We start from the raw sequence: 19512 nt of genomic DNA on the forward strand, positions 1-19512 counted from the left end.
GCGAGGAAACGGCCTCCCGTCATCACATGAGCCTCAAGGATCTAGGTCAGAGTTAAAGGACGGAGGAAAACACATTCTACCTGTGTCCTCATGCGATTCAAGTAAGAGGTTTACGTCTGGGCAGAGATAGAATATTATAGTGTGTTATTCTTGTGTTTCAAGGTTTTTGCTTGTACAGTTTACAGACCGCCATGTCCACTCATTATTAATACTCAGGGTATTAATTATCACAAATTTGTTTTGCTGTATTGTGGTCCAACCAAATTGGATTGTTGTGCAATTTCGCCATCGCGGGCGAGACAGCAACTGAGTTCATCCATTAAAGAGTCAAACAACGCGGGACTGTTAACGAGCCGTCCACCGCGTCTCTGAGCGATGAACTAAACAGCTGCTTTCTCTCCCACGATCACGAAATCGGCTTTAGGGCTGTCACTTCTCTCTCTCGTACTAACCACACACACTCACACACACACACACACACACACATGCAGGCACGCGACCCCTCACAAACATTCTGGCACACATTTTGGCTCGTAGATAGCTTAAATGCTAAAGCCCAGCTTTGTCCCTAAGCTATCGTACAAGCGGATATACGCGGTAACCGGTAGACACCATCTCCGCCCCCATTCACGGTCATATTCCCTGGCTGGAAGTCTCGCGTGACATACTCTCCACGAGAGTCACGTCTGCTATTTTGTGTGCGTCCCTCCTTGCACACACACTGTCACACACACACACCCCATGTGTTATAGAATTATTTTTATTTCCATATCTAATCATATCACTGTTTAGTTTGTAGTTGTAAGTCGGAAGTTTATTGACTGCATTGTATTAATTATTAATTGATATTACTGCATAAGTAAACTTTTGTTTATATTACAAAGAGAAGTGTTTTGGTTTGTTTTGCATACACCTGTGTCATGCTGACGGGATGTCAGTGCTCGGATTCAAACCTTCATTCATTGTTTTTTTCCCCGAAAATCGATATGTCGATTTTCCTAAGAAAACAATCTAATATTGAGACTGTTTTACTATTTGGTTATTAGTCCCTAATTCCAGGGTGGTGCCCCGTCAATGTTAATCCTTATTAATAATCTATTGATTTTTGATAATTGATAATTATCTTTGATGATTGAATTTGAATGATCAATAAGGTAGTGTTAATTTTAATTAATGTTTCATCGATGTTAACAATTAACGATTATCTTTGATAATTGTTGATTTAAAGGATTTTAAAAAGCTAACATTGATTCTCATCAATGTTCTATTGATTTTAATAATTAATAATTATCTTTGATAATTATTAATTATTGCTAATAACCAAACTTGCTCCTAAACGTAGCATACTACATTTACTGGAGCCCCATATGAGGTTTTAATGAGTTAGATCCAACACTGATCTAAACAACCGGTAAAGCCCTACAATACTACTGAATTATTATTATGCTGAGTTTTGAAGGCAATTAGAAATAAGTGTGTACTTCTACATTATGGAAAGCCTCATTATTTGTGGGGAAAATTATATAGATGATTGTGGCACTGGTAAATCCTTGAGTAGATCTCGTACCCGGTGGGAGGCTCTTCTCACGGCCTGATTTAAACAAAGGTGACACTGAGCGAAACACTCCAGTCCTTTCTGATCATTAACATCACTGACGATTCTCTCCATCTCATTTGTGTGGTACAGGGCCGCTGATGGTTGGCTTGAGGGGGATGGAGTAATGGTGGATATCGAGTTGTGTGACTGTTGGCTGAAGGGTGGCCTTTGCTGTGTTTGATCACAGTTGGTGCTCTCGAGCACGATGAGGAGGACCGCTGTGGTCCATCTGGCCTGGTCTTTAATCAGTGCTTCCCTTTAGAGAGGGGGGCACAATTACACTGTGCTGACCAGGCCAGTCTTTGCTTAGAGGAGCCACAGGGTGAATACAGCTTATGCATTAGATTATTCATTCCTCAGCAACAATGAATATCTACAGTGGATTTAAATTAGTCAATGGTGAATTTGAAAAGTTGAGTATTTTGGTGCCTGATCATTTATGCTTAAAAAGGGATAGTTCACCCAGAAATGAAAAATCGAGGGGGGCCTGGGTAGCTCAGCGAGCAAAGACACTGACTACCACCCCTGGAGTCGCAAGTTCGAATCCAGGGCGTGCTGAGTGACTCCAGCCAGGTCTTCTAAGCAATCAAATTGGCCCGGATGCTAGGGAGGGTAGAGTCACATGGGGTAACCTCCTTGTAGTCGCTATAAAATGGTTCGCTCTCAGTGGGGCGCATAGTGAGTTGTGCGTGGATGCCGCAGAGAATAGCGTGAAGCCTCCACATGCGCTATGTCTCCGCAGTAACTGAAATTCATCCTCCGCCACCCGAATTGAGGCCAGTCACTACGCCACCACGAGGACTTAGGGCACATTGGAAATTGGGCATTCCAAATTGGGGAGAAAAAGTGGAGAGAGAAAAATGAAAAATCTGTTATCGTATTCTCACCCTTATTGTTGTTTTAAACCTGTATGACTCTCTTTTTTCCTTGGAACACAAAAGGAGATGCTAGGCAGAATGTTAGGGGCTGACAACTTCAGTCACCATTCACTTGCAATGTAAGTATATGGTGACCGAGGCTGTCAGTCCTTAACATTCTGCCTAGCATCTCCTTCTGTGTTCCAAGGAAAAACAAGAGGGTGATTAAATTATCACAGAATTTTAATTTTTGCAAAAAATATCCCTTTAAGTTAAAAATGAAAGTAAAATAGTTGCCACAAATCTGATATTCACATGACAAATAGCATATCATCTAATGTTTTTATGTTGCACCAACAGTATTTGATTCAGAGCAACTACAATGAGCTATTTGAAAAAGTAAGTCATTTTTGCCTCATTGTTATTATACATACAACTCATATCTCTAGGGTAAAATTGAACAGAAATGTGCCATCGATCTCTCTGTCCTCCCACCTATCTTTCCTTGTTTGTAGATACTCCATCACCTTGTCTTTCTGAGCCCTGGGAAAAGCAACGTCAGTATTTTTGCACCACTTGCCCCCCCAATCCTTGCTGTCTTTCTCTTAGAATTCATGGTGCCTTTCTTCGCCAGTGCAGGAGAGAGCAAGAGAGAGAAAGAGGGAGGAAAGGATGCAGAAAGAGAAAGAGATACAAGAGCCGCTAGCTGTAGCAGGAAGGGATGCCTTCAGAAGCAATTAGCATATGCAACTTCTCTTTTCCCTCTCTGCCTGAAATGGGGTTATTTCAGCTAGTTTGTATTGATGTTTTTGAACAGGCTCCATGGCAGAGCATTTAATGCTGAACACTGCTGTTAGAGAGAATGCATTATTAATGTGAGGGTAAACTAACAGGGACCAGCGGCTCCTCGGGGCTAAGAAGAGGAGGTTGGCGTCTCAAAGGAAGCAACACCACGCCTCAAAGGTCTTCCTCAGTAATGCACACATGCCAGGCATCTATCATTTATTCATGACAGTCAGGCGTCTCCAACTCCCCTGAACAATTAACAAATCAATGAAATATATGGGCTCAGAAACTATCAATTCGGGGAAACAGCACCGTTCGTCAACGTGTCAGCTTTTGGGCACAGGCTATCATTCAGGCAGAGAGCACATTTATCACTTTAGAAACAGCCTGCGTGTCACCGCAACGCGGCCAATCCTTCTATAAAATGGCTGCCCAATTCTGATGGATGATTGAACTTTAATAACAACCAGTCTGTGTGTGACTGCTTTTCGTAATGTATTTAACACACAATCCAACATATTCGATAAAGTGTCTCACGGATGTAGTTTCTTTTTCTGATATGGCAGTATGTTTGTATTGAATTTGACAGATAATTTCGTCACTGAGTGGTCGGTGTGTTAATTTTCCAGTGTGAAGAGGAGTCGTGGTATGATTAGAGCAAAATTATAGTAGCCTGTATAATTCATAAACCAATGAAGCATTTATGGGTGTGTTTGGGCTGTAAAAGTAACATGCACGCAAAGTAAAAGTGAGGAAGAAGAAAAGGGAGCGAAATTGATGAATAACTGCCGCTGCCTTTTACACTACAGTGCCTTTGCCATTCCTGTTCAATTAACAAAACCATTCATTACAGTACTTAAGCAAACCGAAGTAAACCAGACAAGGGAGCAGTCATGCACTTAACACACATTCCTGTGTAAGCATTCAATGGTTCTCTTTTAAAATCACTCCATCATCATTTCTGAAATACTCACAAATGTGGCCAGGTGAACTGAATCATTAAAATCTCTATTTCTTTTTCTGGAAGTGTAAAAAAAAAAAAAAAAAAAACATGAACTATTTCTGCATTTGAAAAAACAAAAACAGTTTTAGATTGCATTGTCAGTAACAATGCTGCCTCAGCTATGGAAATTACTCTTCCTTTGTAATTTCACCTTTTCTGTCTCTTTCTTTTATTTTGAATCTTTTTATGGCTTTACTCAAATAGTCTCACTTGAAACACAAAGCTCTCGCTGTTCACTAAATCCAGTGTTTTGATGTTCATTTTCCCTGCAGAAATCACATTCCTAAAACTCTAGATAAAAACTAGACCTTTATTCTGTACATTAGCGTGTTTTTCTTTGGGGACCATAATCGCCTGTATACGCCCCCTGCTGCTGAAATCACAGGCTTTTTTCTTCCAGGTCATGGTGCCTGTATCACTCATGCTGACCCTTCTCTCCACTCACTCTTTTTAGCTTTCTTTTCAAAGAAAAAAAGGGGAAAGCTCTAGCAAGACCTCCAATCTGCCTCTCACTTCATCAACACATATTTTCTCCTGTGTTTAACTAGTGAGGGAGCTAGGGTAAATTTATGATTTTTATTTGCATTTTCTTTGTTAGGTAAGTTAGTTCTGACTTCCCACTAGTAATTGTACTTTTGTTTGTTTTGGCCTTGCCCCCTCCTGAAGCCTTTGATACTTCCTTGTTCTCTTTCTTGAACTAAGTAAAAGTATTATTTGATTTTAAAAGTTGACTTATTTTTGAGTGCTGGGATGGGAGAAGGGAACTCCAACCTTTTTGTTGCTCCTTCCCAACCCTAGACTGGGGTGGGATGTAACAATTGGAACAACTGTGAAATCATCAAAATGTAAAGACAGTGAGAAGAACATCAGATTCCTTCCATAGTGACTTAAGGCTCAGAGATTCAGTAGTGACTGCAGTCCCTGGAGGGTGAGTATTCCACTACATAGACATAGGGGTCAGATGTCACCCGTCCTCCCAGGCGAGGGGAGCTCTGGTGGGGCTACAACTCAACTGAGGCAGGCTGCCCTGGTTCTCACTCTGCCTGGCTGGAGACACCTGCTCCTCGCCTCAATGATAACGGCCCCCAGCGGAGCTTTTTCATCTATTCTCACTCTCTTTTTCATGCACCGGTGTCCTGAAGCATTGAGGGTGTGCAAATGCATGCATATAAGTGAGTACCAGTGTTTGGTTGTTTGTATGGTAGTTGTGTGTCGTATATAGAGTGTGACAGTGAGAACACACACGTTTATTAAATAAATGAGGACATACCATAGACCTAGAACAATTTTTTTATTAAGCTGATAACTAAAGAAAAACAACAACTGTTATTTATTTAATTTATGAATGGTTTTTCCTAATGAAGGCATTACCAAATGTCCCCAAAAGGAGGCTTTGTCATATTTAGCTAACTTCTGGGGACAAATTTGTCACCAAACTATTGCTAAGGATTTATGTAAACACACAAATGCACCCTTGTAATTACAGTTTAAACTCAGGCTTGCATGCTTATAAAACCTTCTCTAAATAAATGTAGTTGTCAAATTTGTTTTATTTTAATTTTATTTAATTTCTTTCCTAATGAGCACTCTCACCCTTACCCCCAGCTTAACATGCTAATGCCTGAAGATGTAAAACTGCAAGCGTTTATGGCTCTGAAGCCAGATTATGTATCCTTAGACATGTTGCATAGGATGTCTGAGGTCCTCTGTGTATTTTAGCATGGGTTGCCCCAATAGTTAGACTCAGCAGAAGGCCAAGTCATGACTGCATTGTTTAATAGACAAAAAAAATTAAAAATAACAAAACCAAAAAAAAAAACAAAAAACAATCCTGAGCACAACTTCCCAATGTTCCATATTTAAATTTTTCTTCTAGAATAGAATAGAACAGATTATAATAGAATAGAGCAGAATTGAATATAATATGATAATATTCTGTAATACAATCTTTATTTGGGTAGTTGACTTTAAATCTCCAGCATTTTCTGCAGTGTCCTGTGGCATGACATGCTATAATTTATCTAAAGCTATTTTAAAGAAAGTTTCTTTTTCAATTTGTGTCTAATTATTAATCATACCATTTTATGACCTCATATTAATTGAGAGACTACAGAGAATATTTGAACTTTTAAAAATGCATTTTTCACACTGCAGTACCATTTAAAATGAACCAAAAAAGGCAAAAAGCTAATAAAAAATAATGAAAACTGGTAAAAATGGTTACAGGATGTAAGATATACAGTATATGTAAATTTTAACCTAAAATCTTGATAATAATTGAAAAAAGTTAATGGTTATAAATCAACTACCTATTTATAGCCACACAACAGGGACTGTCGGACATGTCTTTCTCAAGGACACAATGGTGATAACATCTACACCACTCTTACTGGAAAGAGATTGATTGAATGATTGATTGATTGATTAGACTTCTCTCTGATGATGCTACATGACACAAAAATTCAGACTGCAATTCCAGAATCTATATTTTATGAAACAAAAGACATTTTTATTTCAATGTTTTTTTTTCTTCTTCATATTTCATCATATTTACTTTGAACAGACAGTCACTCCTTTTATTGTCCTCCTTCAAGCTATTTTAAATAACTAAATCAAAGAAATTTCACTCGCTTATTAAAAAAAAAAAAACATTGGAATGCGTCCTATTGGCATCTATTGACAATAAATATGAGCTCAGTCATCACCATAATGCTCTGACAGTATAGGGATGCAGTCCTGTGCAACATTTGGCTTAAGTATGTCCATTCAAAACAGGTGGTCCTTTATCACTAGTTTACAATATAGGATTCTCTGTTTCTGCACTTGTGTCATTTACACATGCACACACATGATTTTGAGCAGTGCAGTTCTTTCATGGATGCCACTACGTGTGTGTGTTGTGACCGCTGAGTGACATACAGGTTAAATAGCTCATTCTCACTGCCTTTCTTCCAAATGGCAAAGCACCCTGACAAAAGTGGCAGCCTCTAGGCCACAGATGAAAAGGTTGTAGGGCTTTGGGCTCCAGATTTTTCTCTGTGATGGCTGTATCATTTTCACACTTGCACAGAATTACGGACTGTCCTTGACTGAAGCATTGCAAATTAAATCAGGACAGAATATTGATGGAATCTGCTTGAAATTCTCAGCATGGTGAATAAAATGGTAGTGTCATATTTGGTTTAATGCAGCACCTTTTGTACCAAGCTAAATATACACAGAAGCAAAAAGGTATTGATGTTGGTATTCTGAGGTGAACGCTAATAACTCTGCAAGGGAGAGATGGCCTGCTATAAGGAGAAAAGGGTTCTTATTTCTGAACAGGAAGTTGATCCACTGCAATCTACTGCTATTGTGTTGTGAGATGGGAATCTTTTCACAGTTGATGAGTCTGCTTCACTTGCTGCTCGACTGCTCTTGTGGAGGTTTCACACACACATACACACACACACACACACACACACACATGTTACGGCTTTGTACGGGGGTAGAATGCCGCACCTGTTCTCAGTACAGTTAGGCTGGGGTTGAGCAGCACAAATTAACTAATTTCCAGGGCTACATTGAACAGAGTACACTGCAGTGACAGCAGGAGGAGCCTGTCGAGCCGGCAGATGGGCAGAGCTAATCATTGTTGTGAAATAGAGATGACCCTGCCTAACTCTCGCACTGCCAACAGACATTTGCCAATCGCTCTTCAATTCCCTTTCCTCTCCCCCTCGTCACTGTTTGTTTCTCAGCTCCCTCCAACGAATTGAGGAGCTAATGTAACCTTCAAAAAATAGCTGAAAATGAAGTTAGAAACTGAGCTCGCAGCTGTTTGAAAAAGAGAAGTTATACGTGGATTGCTGGAGTGTGTGTATATTAGCACATCATCTCCAATTAGAAACTGCATTTTTCAATCTAGCACATCTGCATGTGTTTGGATTAATGTCCATTACCATACCAAGTCAAATGTATTTTCATTGGAACATGCCGTTTTTCTCGTGATTGTGCTTTTGTGCTATTTCAGAGTCTTTCATCATTTGTGCTGAATGTTAAAAAAAACAAAAATCTATAATTGGGAATCAGACCACATCCTGCTTAGCGCAGTATCTACAGTGGCAATGTGTCATGCTTAATTAAAAAAAAATAAACAATACACTGCGGTTATTATCCACGATTAGAAATAATTTCAATATATTTTGATTGTTTGAGAATCGAGAGTGCTTGGCAGGAGCTGGGACACCTAAATTAAACACAACTACTATGTGATGCATCTGTTAGCTATTTCTGCAAAAAAAAAAAAAAAAAAAAAAAAAACACTAAATAAATAAATAAATAATATATAATAATAATAATAATTTCCAAATTGTTTATAGATAGACATTAAAGCACATTGATAAGGAGTTAGTGATCCATTGCTTCAATGAAAACACTCGGCTTTTAATGTCATTTCATGTTTGTAAAAACATGCACGGCTCTACCACTCAAATTGTTTTCATTGCTTCATTGATTCACTTATTCATAAAATGCAATCATTATTTAGATTTATTAATTCTATACATGGTGTGCGTATAGATATATAATTCACAAAGCTTCATCCAAATGGAACATTCTAGTATTTTCCTCTGCAAGATGTCAGGGAGAATACTAATACACATTTAAAATATACTTGCAATGAAACAGAATAGAGAATGAAATATCCCTCTTACAATGCATACACAGCCAGTGATTTAATGTATGCAAATTATCTGGCTTCAGTTAATGAAGGCACCATTAATCACTGTAACGATGGTCTGGTGTAACCTTGTTAATTACAATCTAAAACACAAGCTGCGTATTTGCGGATAATCGTGAGTGGCAAATGCAGATTTTTTAAGAGTAGAAACAGTCCAGAAGAGATGCTAAAGCACTGCAACCAGTGTTACAATGAATTGGCTCCTCTTTCAGGAACAAGAAAACATTTTCCTGTCCCCAATGAAAGCACAATTTATTATCCAAATGTAGCGTCAATGTATGTATGAAGTGTATACGTAGTGTATAATGTACAATGACTGCTGTCATTTTGTGAAATTAAGACAGATTTAGCACTTAAAATGTAACATTAATAATTTCAAAATTTTATTCTAATAATTTCTGTTTTTAAAATGGCTGTGACAGAATAGAAACACTTAAAAACAACATGGTTTGTTAAAAGTCTCTTGGGACTGAAAGAGCAGCTCTGCTTCTTGTCGAACTATCTTTATCTTCAAATTTTAGCTTCGTAAACTGAGTTCTACCAATGTGGACAATTAAAAATAGAAGAAAAAAATTAAACATTAACATTTTAAGCAGTCACATGACTAGTGTCAATACATATTGACATTTCTTATTTTATATTAATTGTCGCATGGACGTTTCACTTTCCCAGGCCAGTGACTGATTGCTTAATAACACTATCACAGATTTACTTGTAACCATTTTGTAGTTCAAATGAAAATATAGTGGTTGTGACTCTACATGCCTTGTTTCTTTTTTTACATCTTCTCAAAGCTGGAGAATCACCGGGATGAATAATCAAAATGTTTCAAAATCCCTGAGCCGCAGAAGATTTTAAGGAAAGTCTGTGTACGCACCTCAAAAAGTTGTGAGGAAGGGTTTAAAAATCTGCAGCCTATGTATACTTGTGTTACGTGTGTGTGTGTGTACTGGCAGAGGAGCTCCAGTACTGTCAGTATGAGTCTGATTTGTGTGAGAATGTGGTGCGGCTCCAGGCAGGCAGGCTGATCCTGTTTTGTGGAGATGAGGAACGAGAGCCCATCACAGATTAGACACCCACAGTTTCGTGTCGATTTAATGCACCAAGTCAGGGATTTATTCTTAACCAACCCCCCTCCCCCCAAGATTGTAGTGTATAAGATCAGAAATGACTAAATGAAGATGAAAGGATAAATATCTTGAGTGAAAACATTATATACGGGAAAAGTCTTACCAATCTATCTACTCTACACAATCCTGTTTAGAGATTAAAGGATATAATATAGTACATGACATGCTCAGTTATAGACACCTATCAGTGGAGGAATAAAATAGCTTCATTTTGATGTCCTTCAAAAATATTCAACAATAATGCCACACAAGTATTGTTTATCTTGAGATGATTTTGTTACTGATTGTGTATTATAAGGATCACAATCTACATTAGAGCATGATAACGTCTTTTACATTTCAAAACACTTTTATGCTAAAATGGTGCAGCAGACCAAGACAACACATTTAGAAAGTTGTGTAAAATTCCAAACACAATAATACATGCACAAAAATCTTTTCCCTTTGCTTCCCAACTTTTGAATTCTAGAGTGACTTTTATGCATACATATGCACACTCACACACATACACACAGGCAGCACTTTCAGTTTCAGGCATCAGTACACAAGGATCCGCACAAACACATTCCGAGCAGGAATACACAAACGATGTACTTACACAACCTGCTTTCACTCTCTCAATCTCTTTCTCTTTCTCTCTAGCTAACTGATAGAAGGATCTCGCCAGAGTAGGCAGCCGTATCATCCCACAATGAAGCATGAAAACATTGGCTAATTCAACCCTAAGGGCTAAACACATTTACCTAAATGAAGTTACTATTCTTATTCTACTGTGCTAATTCTTCTTGTCTTTTTTCTGTTTCATTTATCTAATAGATCTGTCTATCTTCTTACCCCCAGCGCCCTGGCCCCCAGTTGGCTGGATGGATCTCGGGGGAAAAGCAGCGAGCCCATGCCTGGGAAGGAGCCTTCCGCCTGGGCTACTGCCGAGTTCTGTAAGCACCTTACCATCATCTTCAGACACTGCTCGCAAGGTGCACGTTTAAAGGGAAAAAGGGAGAAAAGAAGAAGAGAGGAGAAGAACAGAATGCTAGCCAAGGTGGTAAAAGATATTTATAGGCTAAAGAAAAGCAAAAGGAGGAAGGAAAAGAGAAACCTGGACTTCCACAGTGATAGAGAGGCGTGTGCTACTGAGATCTCACACACACACACACACACACACACACACACACACACATACACACATGTTGGTGTAGCTATCCTTATGAGGACTCTCCATAGACATAATGATTTTTATACTGTACAAACAATAGATTCTATCCCTAACCCTACCTCTAAACCTAACCCTCACAAAAAACTTTCTGCATTTTTACATTTTCAATAACACATAGTTTAGTATGTTTTTTAAGTGATTTGAAATATGGGGACACTAGAAATTTCCTCATAAACCACAATTATAGCATAATACCCTTATGTAATTACCAGTTTGTAACATAAACAAAAATGTCCTCGTAAACCACCCAAACCCGCCCACACCCACACACAAACACACGCAGTCAGTGTAAGCCCCAGATGGGCAAGTCATCAAGCAAGCTCAGCAGTTAGAGCTCTCTTGCTTTGAGTAAATGAGAAAATGAAATGATTGTGCGTGGGAGAGGGAGAGAGAACAAGTCTAGTCTCTCATCCATTACAGCACGCCCGGAGCGCAAAGAGGTACTGCCTTCAGCTAGCAGCATTTAACTGGACCCGAACGGCCAATCCCTGCGCATTCATTTAAAACCTGTGACATCTGCCATATTTAGAAGCATGGGCACATTGATAAGACACATGGAAACGTTACGCACAACGGAATAATGAACACACACTTAGAGAAGTGAGGTGACACAACAAGAAAAATCCAATTCCTTTACCTCATTGCTTAACAAAGCAGCGTTCAATGTTCGGCTGATTTCAAACATCTTGTTGCCGTTGTTTTGTTTCTTGTCGCCCCGGTCGTTTTATTGTATTTGCTCTGTGGCTCTACGGCTCCTTTTTTTCTACAGGAAATGGGAGTCAGTCCCGAAGAAAAAAATAAAATAAAATAAAAATGAACAGATTAAAAAAAAGAAGAAAGGAAAGAGAAATCCTCTAAATGTGCTGTCTGGTTGGATGTATTTGCTCCTCTCCTGCGCCCTGCTTTCTGGTGCACCTTTGTTAAATGTGGTGCTTGTGCCCTGGCTCACGGCACACGACTGAAGAGTCAATATATATATATATATATTTATATATATATATATATATTTTTTTTTTTTTAGCTCCCCAGAGTCAGCACATTAAAACAAGCAGTCGGTCTGCCGGGCTTCTTCCCTTATCTGTCCTCCACACACTCGCTCACACAATGCGTTCCGATCCTCACACTGCTCTCTAGCAGATTAGTCCGTCCCAAAACATAGCTCTTAGTTTAAACTCCTCTCTCTCTCTTTCTCCGTCCCTCACCCTTTCTCTCTTTCTCTCTCCTTCCTTGCTCCCTCCCTTACTCACTCTCTCTTTCTCTCTCTCTCTATCCCCCCACCCCATCCTCCACTCTTTCTATCTTTCTCGATCACGCTCTCCTGCAGCTACAGTTCACAGTGTTACCACAGGGTGGGAATACTGTTCATAACAGACTTGACACAGGCACATCTGCCTTTCCTGGCTCATCTTTTCCTCCCTGTTTGGCTTCACGACTCTCTTCCTGCTGCTTGAGGGGAACACATGATCGGCTTGGCACCCACTCACCTCCATCCTCTCCTCTCTTTCGCCTCCTCCCTCACCTCCCTCACCTCATGACAGCCGCGTTTGATGTATGGGGGAGAACAGGGCTGATTTATAGACCAATTGCATTAACACAATTTTGACCAGTGGCACCTCGCCTAAGAAAACCCCTGCTGAGATGTCACTGTATGGTTCCCAGAGAATATTTGGGACACTGACATGTCTCTTTCTCAGAAATCACATCAGATCAAGGTGCTTTGATTCACTGCTTTACATTGCTAGAAATACCTGGCCCTGAAAACAATTTGAACACTTAAGCTTAAAAACATAAAAAAATAAAAAAATCAAAAACATCTAAATTATTGTTTTATCAAAATTAAGACAATGAGTATTTGGACACTTTCTGGAAGTCAAATTTAGTCGAATGTGTTCATAGTTAATGTAATGAACCTGTTGTTACTCTGTGGGGAACTGACTTCATGCATCTATTTACTGTAAAATGACCTTGAGATCAGTTTATTAAAAGTAATTGTTAACATGAAAAAAGGTGTAGTTCTGAGAAAAGGTCATCATGTGTTGGCAGTTTCAGTTTGGTTTGATATTTTGTCTAATGCAATGAATATCTAATACAATGTTATTCATAGATTTTTAAGTGTGGTTTAATTGTCCAAATATGTTTTAGGGCCACCGTATGTATGTGGATGCACTGAAATGGCATAAAGCCTGTTTAACAAACCGCATGGACAACTTTGTGATGGTTGGATTATTATTATTATTATTATTATTATTATTATATATATATATATATATATATATATATATATATATATATATATATATATATATATATATATATATATATAATCATTATGATTCATCAGATGTAGTTTCAAAACTTATACTTAACCTTTAGATGGGAACTTGAAAAACGACTCCCACATAGCAGCAGGAACCGAGCATTGATGACCCGTCCTCTCAATAATTAAACGTCAACAACCAAACCCTTTAATTCTATGTGAGAATAGCATGAGAAAACAGGGACTTTTAGTGAATTATATTCTTTGTTTTAGATTTGAGACTTTTCCTTTATAATTATTTTATATGGAAAACTTAACAAAAAGTATGACCAATTATGAGGTCATTGTTATTTATTGATTTACTGTAGTCCTAGATGCTCATCTACCAGTGACCATATAACACTGTAATTTTACCATTAAAGTATCATAGTATTCAATATGCATACTGATCAGACCTTCATGAGATTAACGTTTAAAATGTCATTTAAAATGTTTAGTTTAAATTATGAAATCTCTCTTAAGATCTTAATTCATTTTGTTGGTTTGGTTTATACCAGGAAAGAAAACAATTAGATTAAAATATAACAATGACCATAGCACAGAGGCTTTGCTGTTAATAGAATGCTAGCATAATCATCAGCTTCATATGTCAACAGTCATAGAATACAATACAAACCACAAAAGCATTTATGTTTATCTCTCAAAATAACAAAGCAGACAAGAATAAGTCATTTTCAACTTGCTAAAGTGGATATTAGCTGAAAGTGGGTATGACTAGCAAAATAAGCTGTTTCGTTCTTTCCTCCCCCTTTTTTTTTAAACTGCATATACCGGTAGTACAGTATGATCTGGTCTCTGGCCCATGAGAGGCGTGTATCCAGTTAACAGCAACCTATTGACACAGACCCATCTGCTGAGGTGGACTGAAGCCAACAGGAAAAAGAGAAATAAAGAGATAGATAGATAGATAGATAAATAGATCTATTTATTATTTGCACGCCATAGAGGATATGTGTATGTGTATGTGTGCGCATTATTTTAAAGGTGCAGCCTAATTCTTTTTTAAACTGTATAACATTTGACTTATGCTGTTATACAACAGTGTGTACCCCCACAATGTCTACATTGTAAATTTTAATGCGAAATCCATTTATAATAATATTGTTACAGGCTAATTTTATTCAGTTAAGAGATCCACCCAGTGTGCTGCATGCTACTAAGGGATCATGTAAACAGTCGTTTTCTCACTCTCACTGTAATTATGTTCATGATGTTGCAGAATTTTCCATTTCTCAAGTACCACAGCCCATTTCAGATTTTATCATATTCAACAGAGCTCTTTAAAAATCACTGAGGAGACTGTGTATACATGCTTGTGTGTGCATGCATGCAGTGGGAAGGGCTGTCACTTGAATCATGGAGTTTACGGCTTGATTCCAGAGTCAGCTGCCTCTCATTCCCCCTCTTCTGTCCACTGAGGTCCCAGGAGGATTCTGATTGCTGTCTCCATAGTGACTCTATGTGTCTTCATATAGCCTGTTCAGAGCCTGTCTCTTCTGCTGTGTGCCGTCTACTCCATGCAGATGACCTGCCATTCATTGCAAAGGATTCATGTGTGGAGTCCCTACATGGTCCATCTAAAAAGGGTTTCCCTGTACACCACCAAAAACATGTAGGTGCCATTGGACAGAGAAACGCACACCCCCACACAAACACGCAAGGTAACTCTTTTCATAGCAAATGCTTCAAATGCCTCCTTACCAAAAAGAAAGTTTCATCTTTTATATTTAGAGCTGAAATGTGTAATTTCTGCACCACTAGCGTCACTACACAGAAATGCAAAAATAATGCTTTTCTAACAGGTTTTCCAAACTCTTCCCTCATCTGCTGTATATTTTGGTTAAAAATATAATCCTACCCCAAACTCCCCAAATAAAAGTTTATTGGTTGAGCTAATGTTGCTATGTCGGGCTTGTCAGGATGCTCACACCAACATTGTTAATAATGCCACAAAACCACATTGTTTACACTTTTCCAGGAAATCAACTTACAAATGGCTTTTAACTGTCTCTGCATATTAAGGTGGGACAGAAGAAAGTATTTTTCTTCCCCCCCCCACACACACACACACACACACACATTTCAGCTTTAATCCAGTTTTGCCATTGTACTCTTTGTCTCTCGTGATTGTTAGCAGTGGAGTTGGTTACAATGGTGGGGTAAAACTTATTCTGATATGGAAAAACACTGCATCCCACGGGAACCAATTAAAAATTGGAGGATCAAGAAGTGGACTGTACTTTGATTTTGTATTTTGATTGATGGATTTATTAAATCATCTGTTCACTTGGCAGACCACGTGACAGGACCAGTGTGCAGAGAAGAAATTCTGCTTTTGCAGGCATGTCATAATTGTCATATGAATATCTGCTGAGATTCTGTTTCCCCCTAAAATTTTATTTCCTGCTATTTGTTCGCAGATCTATGCGGTCGGCGTACACAGGTACATTGCATGCACCCTGGAACATGTGCAGATGTCTGCAGACACAAAAAAACAAGGAAAGGATCGTTTTGAATGATCTATATTATTGTTGGCCAATTCATAATACGAATTGACAGTCTCAATAAATAAACAGGGAGGCATGGAGCCAGATAATTGGAGATGTTAGGGAATGACATACCATGAAGGACAGCTTTTCAATTTTCACTTTGAAGGGTGTACTGTGCAGCACAATTCCTCATTATATAAAAACAGTCAAACTAACCTGGGTGCCCCTGCTTGTTGTAGTTTGCCATCAAATATGATCACGAGGAAAGATCATTTGCAATTTTGTCTTATTAAAGCCAATCCCCATTCTCTTCATATGCTTCTGACACTTGCTTCTCTGCTCATAACCTGAAAATTAGCAATTGATGGTCTCTATTCCTGTGCACTCCTGAAACTCAAGTCATATGGTTGTTCATTTGCAGGCTAATTAGAAAGCCGCACTATTAATGGAAAATGAATGAGGTCGGACTTGATTGTAGTTGATGGCACAGGCTATGCTCCAGTTGTCCCTGAATCCATACACTTTAATCAATCTATATTGAGAGACAGCCGTCAGTTGTGAGAGACATTGCATTTTTAAAATATGAGACACCTGAAGGAACTGTTGATGACCGCAATTTCTGCATGCTGCTCCATCTTTGTTCTCACAATGTAAGAAAAGTTCAGTAAATACCAGAGTTAAAGGGATAGAGTCTGGATAACATGCATAAGTAGGCAAGCACTCAACATTTAGGCTTTACAGTAAATAAACCCTAACATGAAAAATAAAAGATATTTTAACTGTAGCCTATGTATGTACATCATTAGCAAATGCCAAGTCAAATTCCTCATAAGTGAAATCTGATTCTGATATTGAAGTAGGGAAATATTATCTCAAGCTACCTTAAAGGGGTGGTTCACCAAACAAATGAAAATGTTGTCATTACTCACCCTCATGTTGTTCCAGACTCTTATGAGCACAAAAGGAGGTGTGTCAACAGAATGGCAATCTCAGTCACCATTTACTTTCATTATATTGAAAAAAGATGCAATGAATGAATGAATGAATGTATGAATGTATGAACCTTGATGGAGGCTGTCATTTCCTAACATTTTGCTTAACAACTTTTGTGTTCCACTAAAAAATCATACAGTATGTTGTTTGAACAACATTTTTGGGTGAACCAACTCTTTATGGTAGCTGTAGATGATATTACCCATTAGTTTTCATTTGAGGTTTTATTTAAAGCCTACACGTTGAGTGCTTGCTTACTTGATGCATTTTATCTAAACTCTATAATTTTACATCGAACGCACTGTCTAGATACAGCGTGGCTTATCACCAGCTGATAAGGGGCTACTTACTATCTCTATAAAAACTGCTGCTGCTATTTCCTCTCCATTTCGACCCTTTACATGCCAAGGAGTGAAAACACAGCATAGCTTTGCTTGCTGTGGAGAGACACCCGCGTGGCTGGGGGTGCTGTGAGCTCTTCCCGAGCTCACACCTGCTGGTGACGTCAATTTCTTTCTCTCGTGCGGTGAAGCGACGTTGTCTTGGCAACGCTCCTTCAGCGTCGCGAGCCTGTGGTAACGAAAGATGGAGGAGAACAGCAGAGAACATCTCGATACTGGTGTGTAAAATAAAACTCACACATTCACACGGAGTCGTGTTGCCGTTTTCTTTTCACGGACACATACTTTAAGCTGACAGTGCATTAAAAGCGAGCAGTTTTAGCCAATCGGTGTATGATTTGAGGGCTTCGTTTTTGTAAAAACAGTGACTGTTTGCTAACGTTAGCCGATGTCTTGAATAAACCGCATTTCTGCGATGCTGTCCAGCACATGTAGTGTCATAACATCTCAAAGCAGCTTTTATTGCGATAAATATGCATTTACAGCTGCATAATAAAACGAAACACCACGTGAGTTTGTAGCCCAACCTTGTTAAGGTGGACGTTTCCAGATACTGTGGGTGATGTACAGTATAGTATTCACACTTTACTAGACCTTTACCAGTTTGACTAGTCCTTACTAGCATTACTAAACATTCACTAGCTTTATTAGACCTCTACTAGTCTTTACACAAATCGGGGTTATTAGCAGTATTGTCAGACAGACTTGTAGCAAAGAATGTGAGAATGTTCTGGAATTCTCAGCTTAATGATAATAATAGGAATAATAATAATAACGACATTGATGATGATGATAAAAGAAGGCTAAAATAAACAGAAGAACCACCCTTTAAGAGTCTGTTGAAAGGAAATGTATCATGCATGATGCATGGTAAAAGGTGGCAGCACACTATGAAAAGACAACCTCGCTAGTATGTCCAAAATATACATAAATATTTAACATAAAGATGTCTGAGTTAAGTTCATGGCTGCAATTCTAGAAACCTTTTTTTTTTTGTTTTGTTTTTTTACTAGTGTTCAGTACTACTACTATCATAGTTTTTGTTGTTATATGTTTTGTTTCTGTTGTCATACTTCATCTTGTGTTGGTATTAACATGATTCAGGCTTGAAAAATAAATTCAGTGTTGGCATTGTTTCTATCTGACTGGCACTCTGGCAGACTGTACACAGACATGCACCCACAAACAAAATGGATCTCTAAGACCAAAACCCTTTTTAGATGCCAGATTGTTATTGCTGAAACATTGCTGTTGCCAAATATTTTTCAAGTCAGCCCTACAATGGTCCTTGCTGAAATATTTCATATATATATAAATATATAAGGCAATTTGTATTTAGAGATTGGAAACCGAAGGGTAATCATGCTGTATATATGTACAGACAAGCTGACTGTATGGAATTCTCAGTTCTCTGTGGCAGATAATGAAGCGGGCGGAGAGGATGCTTTAGTGGGGAATGTGAACAAACTGAAAGTCACCCCTCCAGGATATACTGAACCACCAAGGAAAGGACATCTCATCTTCGACGCCTGCTATGAGAGTGGTGAGTGGTCTGAATGTTTGTCAGTTTAATGCTTGCCTTGCAGATTTAGTCTCTTAATCAGTAACAGTACTTACTTTTCCCGATACTAAAGCCATGATACTGATCTACTGAATATTAGATATATACAGGCTCAAATTTCTGATATAGAAAGTTGTTTGTTTGTTTTCTTTAAGATGTTAAAGGAATTGTTCACCCAAAAATTAAATTCTGTCATCATTTACTCACCCTCATGGCACCCTTAACCTGTGTGCCTTTATTAATCTATTTTTCCCTCGCCCCTAGTTTGCACTAGGGTTGCATGGTATGGTACTGCGGTACTAATAAAATATTACAATAACAAAATATTTTAAACGTTACAATATCATCTTGTTGCTCATTTCTGTACCATACTACACTATGGTGCTATTAGCAAAATTTTAAAAGATGTGACATTTTGTAGATTAAATCAATGACAATTTGACAA

The 19512-nt window shown here is 38.4% G+C and overlaps 1 protein-coding gene and 1 pseudogene across 2 annotated transcripts in view; one reads left to right on the top strand and one right to left on the bottom strand.

Annotated features, from left to right (window-relative positions):
* Nucleotides 1-11054, bottom strand: part of LOC127423700 (ELAV-like protein 4) — a 117662-nt gene extending 106608 nt beyond the window's left edge. For both annotated transcript variants that reach the window (XM_051668202.1, XM_051668201.1), the window contains exon 1: nt 10928-11054. In XM_051668202.1, coding sequence (XP_051524162.1) covers nt 10928-11047 — 120 coding nt within the window. In that variant the 5' untranslated portion in view covers nt 11048-11054. The remainder of the gene's footprint in view (nt 1-10927) is intronic.
* A 6636-nt stretch (nt 11055-17690) lies between these two features.
* Nucleotides 17691-19512, top strand: part of LOC127424073 (cytosolic carboxypeptidase 6-like) — a 464974-nt pseudogene continuing 463152 nt past the window's right edge.

This window comes from Myxocyprinus asiaticus, chromosome 33, assembly GCF_019703515.2.
Source record: "Myxocyprinus asiaticus isolate MX2 ecotype Aquarium Trade chromosome 33, UBuf_Myxa_2, whole genome shotgun sequence".
NCBI classification, from domain to species: domain Eukaryota; kingdom Metazoa; phylum Chordata; class Actinopteri; order Cypriniformes; family Catostomidae; genus Myxocyprinus; species Myxocyprinus asiaticus.